At 33.1% G+C, this 3690-nt stretch overlaps 1 protein-coding gene across 1 annotated transcript; it reads right to left on the reverse strand.

Annotated features, from left to right (window-relative positions):
* Positions 1-1889: 1889 nt before the first annotated feature.
* On the reverse strand, positions 1890-3199 carry LOC149202062 (GDSL esterase/lipase At1g28600-like). Its single transcript, XM_089401470.1, has 4 exons — positions 3028-3199; positions 2792-2940; positions 2259-2532; positions 1890-2167 (listed from the first exon to the last, which is right to left on the reverse strand). Exons 1-4 carry the CDS (start codon positions 3197-3199, stop codon positions 1890-1892), a joined length of 873 nt encoding a protein of 290 aa, XP_089257596.1.
* Between the last annotated feature and the right edge of the window lie 491 nt (positions 3200-3690).

The raw sequence follows: 3690 nt of genomic DNA on the forward strand, positions 1-3690 counted from the left end.
AGAAGTCTAAGCGACCTCTTGGAAGATGAAAACTAAGGGTTAAAAAACCATGTATTAATATGTAAACCTTGGGAATAGAATGCAATCAGATGAGTTATTCTTCTCACTCAAATTTAATTTCAATAAGCTACGTATTCGATTTTTAATTAATGGTAGCTTGAAACTCTATTATTAATTCTTCAATCTAAAAAAAAGTATTAAGAAATTTTCTCAAAACAATATAACTTAGATTAAAAATATAAAAAATAATGTGAAATCTATGAAAACTGAGAGTTCCAAAGTTCAAATCCCCTTGATTGTGACCATGTTTATGGAGAGGAGGATAGGCTACAAACCCCTAGAGGTTTACTAGTAGCTACTTGTAAAATGATCCTTGTAAGCCAATTCCTCTAGTTTTCCCATCTAGAAAGCACGATCCTTGTAAGCCAATTGTATTAGGGATTTCCCTAAGTTAAATTCAAGTGGAACAAAGAGAGGGAAAGGCCATTGATGACCACTATGATATCAATAATTGAATTTACAATCATGAGGTATACTATACCCAATCTCTAGCATACCAATATTATCCAAATCATTTTGATAACATATTGTAACATATCCAGCTGTCTAATTAAGCTACAATATAGATCATCGCATTAGATTTATAGGTAAATATATTTTTTCATTTGGAAATACTATTTTTCATTACAAAATAGTTAGAGTACCCATATACACTTTAATACATTTAACTAAATAAATATTCCTTATAATACAGGGTATAATAATAGTTACTACATGGGAAATTAAAATGAAATATATAGCTGGCGTTTTACCATACGAATCAATTATAATGAATATAATGAATTAATCATCCAATTAAAGGATATGCTTTATTTGAGAATGACCATGCTTGGTGTATCTCCATAGAGAAAACTAGTAATTGTTGACAAAATGAAAGATGATGTCATTTGACTTTGCAATGATGATTAATATATGAACAAGGATAGCATACTCTTGAGGATATGTCTACATGTTCGATTCCTTGGATTGATGACTTTCTTTTGGATTAATTTAAAAGAGTATTTAGCAGCTTTTAAGGTTGATTGTGGTTAAAGTATCAATGGCAAAATGAAATATAATATTTGCTAATAATATGATAACTAAACCACATTTATTTTGATTCTATTTCATATAAGTTTTTATTTCTAAGATATAAACCACTGTATTCAAAATTGTATTGATTTATACTTGATTAACTAGAAGGAATAATTATTATAATTAGATCTACGGATATCCAAATCCAATAAATACTATATTCAATTCTTAATGTAATATAACATTGTAATGATTTGAAATAATTATTTTTTTATTCTTAAAATTAACAAAAAAACCAACTTATTTTATCCCAAAAAATAACAAAATGTAAATAAAAAAATGTAACTCAAATTAAAAAACATAAAAAATAAATAATAATTTAAACAATAATATAATTTAAATAAAAAATATAACTCAAATTTAAAAGCGTTATAATAATTTTTTATTTCAAAATACCAATATACAATTAAAAATATTATTATTATAAAAAATCCGCCATTGAAATACAAATGAAAGAAATAGGGACTCAAATTAAATATTATTATTATAAAAAATCCCCCATTGAAATACAAATGAAAGAAATAGGGACTCAAATTCAAAAGTCCTATTGAGATTTGACATTCAATGCAGAATACATATTAATAGCGAATACAAAATATTAACTGGTGGCTGCATCACAAAGGCGACATTCAATGCAGAATACATATTAATAGCGAATACAAAATATTAACTGGTGGCTGCATCACAAAGGCCATTACCAGAGATTTGACATATTTCACTCCAGAATACATATAAACCGCCATTACAAAACATTCTCATAAGGTGGTTCCCTGGTGGCTGGCTGCATCACAAAGGCCATTATCAGAGATTTTCATCATGTCACTGAAAGGTGGCTGAGTATATTGGGCTTTGTTGATGATGAATTGTGAAATAATTTTGTATGCGGCTTCAGTGAAATGTATTCCATCCCAACTGATGGCTCTTTCTGGATTTGAGCATGCTAACACTCCTGGTGTCCCACACGTATGCATGATATCAAAATTAAAAAGTTCTCCAGTTCCACAGCAAGACTGAAATGTATTAGCGGTAAAACCTGCATCATTTCAACATTGTCATTACACTACACTAATCCAATCCAAAATGTATATGAGTTTATTAACCGAATCCAAAATTTCCGTACGTACCGTATGCTGCATGGTTCTTGATTATTTCCATAAACATATTATAGTAGTCCGCATACACCAATATGGCGTGTGGATATTGAATCCTTAGCTGCTCTAGTGTCTCCTGCAACGCTGTGTTATGATCCTGGGAGAGTTGGTTATATGATGCTAGGCATCCATTTTCATCATAATCGGAGTTCCTCGGATAAGGGTCTAGAGTAAGTATGGCGGGCAAACATCCCAGAGGTGGCATTCCTTGGACAAATATGTACTGGGCTCCTTCTTCTATCAATGCCTGCACTCAATTCCAATTCCATTTTAATATAAAAAATTTTCCAAAAAAGGAAAAACTCATTCACCGCAACGCATGTCATCGTCTAAATAAAAGAAAACCGAATTATTCACCGCAACGCATGTCATCGTCTAAATAAAAGAAAACCGACAACGCATGTCATCGTCTAAATAAAAGAAAACCGTAATTATGTTATGAGAGGGTTATTGATATGGAGAAAGAAATAAGACATATCAAGTGGGGTTTAATTAAAATCAATTACCTGTATAGCTTTCTGAATCTTGGCTATGATAAGAGGAGTAAAGCCCCTTATCTCATCCGATGGCGAGGACGTAAAGGTGGAGTCTAGATAGTCGTTGAGACCGAATCCACCCATCACATATAACGCTCTTGAGAAATGAACTTGGCAATCTGTTGACCAAATATATGTTTTAGAACCGTCTGGAAGCATAACCCTAAGTAAAATTTTACATAATTGAAATGATACTATGATTATACCCAAATTAGCTCTGCAGGTGAAATTTTTCAACTGGTGGAACCATCTGATTTGCGTATCTAGAGATAATGGTGTCTGCGGGAAGATGAGTCTGTCATTTAAGAAGGAATTGTCCAATGCAGTGGCACCCGCAACGGCAAAGTTAACTCCGTTTTTTCTCTCCGCCAGCTCCATGTCGATCAGTCCAATAGAAGGCCGGAGGAAATTAAATCCTAGCGAACTGGCTGAAAAATACACAACAAGAGGACAGGAAATTAAATCCTAGTGCACTGGCTGAAAAATACACAACAAGAAGAGGAGAGGAAATTAAATCCCAGTGCACTGGCTGAAAAATACACAAGAAGAAGAGGAGAGGAAATTAAATCCTAGTGCACTGGCTGAAAAATACACAATATACAAGTGATCATGAGTACTATGCAATATTTTACACCCAAGAGGCATGTATATGGAATTGGATGATGGGTGGTAATTATTACCCAAAAAGTCAATGACGAGACGTCCATCTGAAGCACGACCGGCGGGGAGGCCAAAGAAGGTTTTTCCATATGGAAGAGAGCGAAAATGAAGGTTGTAAGGAGGTGAAGCCATGTCCGCGTTTCCAGTATCAGCGAATGAATCTCCGAAACTGAATCTCCGAAACTGTAAATTGCTGCAAAACAAGATCG

The sequence above is a fragment of the Pinus tabuliformis genome, chromosome 2_1, assembly GCF_031772625.1.
Source record: "Pinus tabuliformis cultivar Carrire ecotype Pingquan chromosome 2_1, CPIR1, whole genome shotgun sequence".
Lineage (NCBI taxonomy): Eukaryota > Viridiplantae > Streptophyta > Pinopsida > Pinales > Pinaceae > Pinus > Pinus tabuliformis.

Bases quoted from the DNA above. Each gene is read 5' to 3' on its own strand.
- LOC149202062 (XM_089401470.1), bottom strand. From the start codon at position 3,199: ATGGAGCTGGCGGAGAGAAAAAACGGAGTTAACTTTGCCGTTGCGGGT. The intron at 2,941-3,027 runs GTATAATCATAG...TTTGGTCAACAG, and splicing joins CACCTGCAGAGCTAATTTGG to ATTGCCAAGTTCATTTCTCA. The intron at 2,533-2,791 runs GTAATTGATTTT...AATTGAGTGCAG, and splicing joins AGATTCAGAAAGCTATACAG to GCATTGATAGAAGAAGGAGC.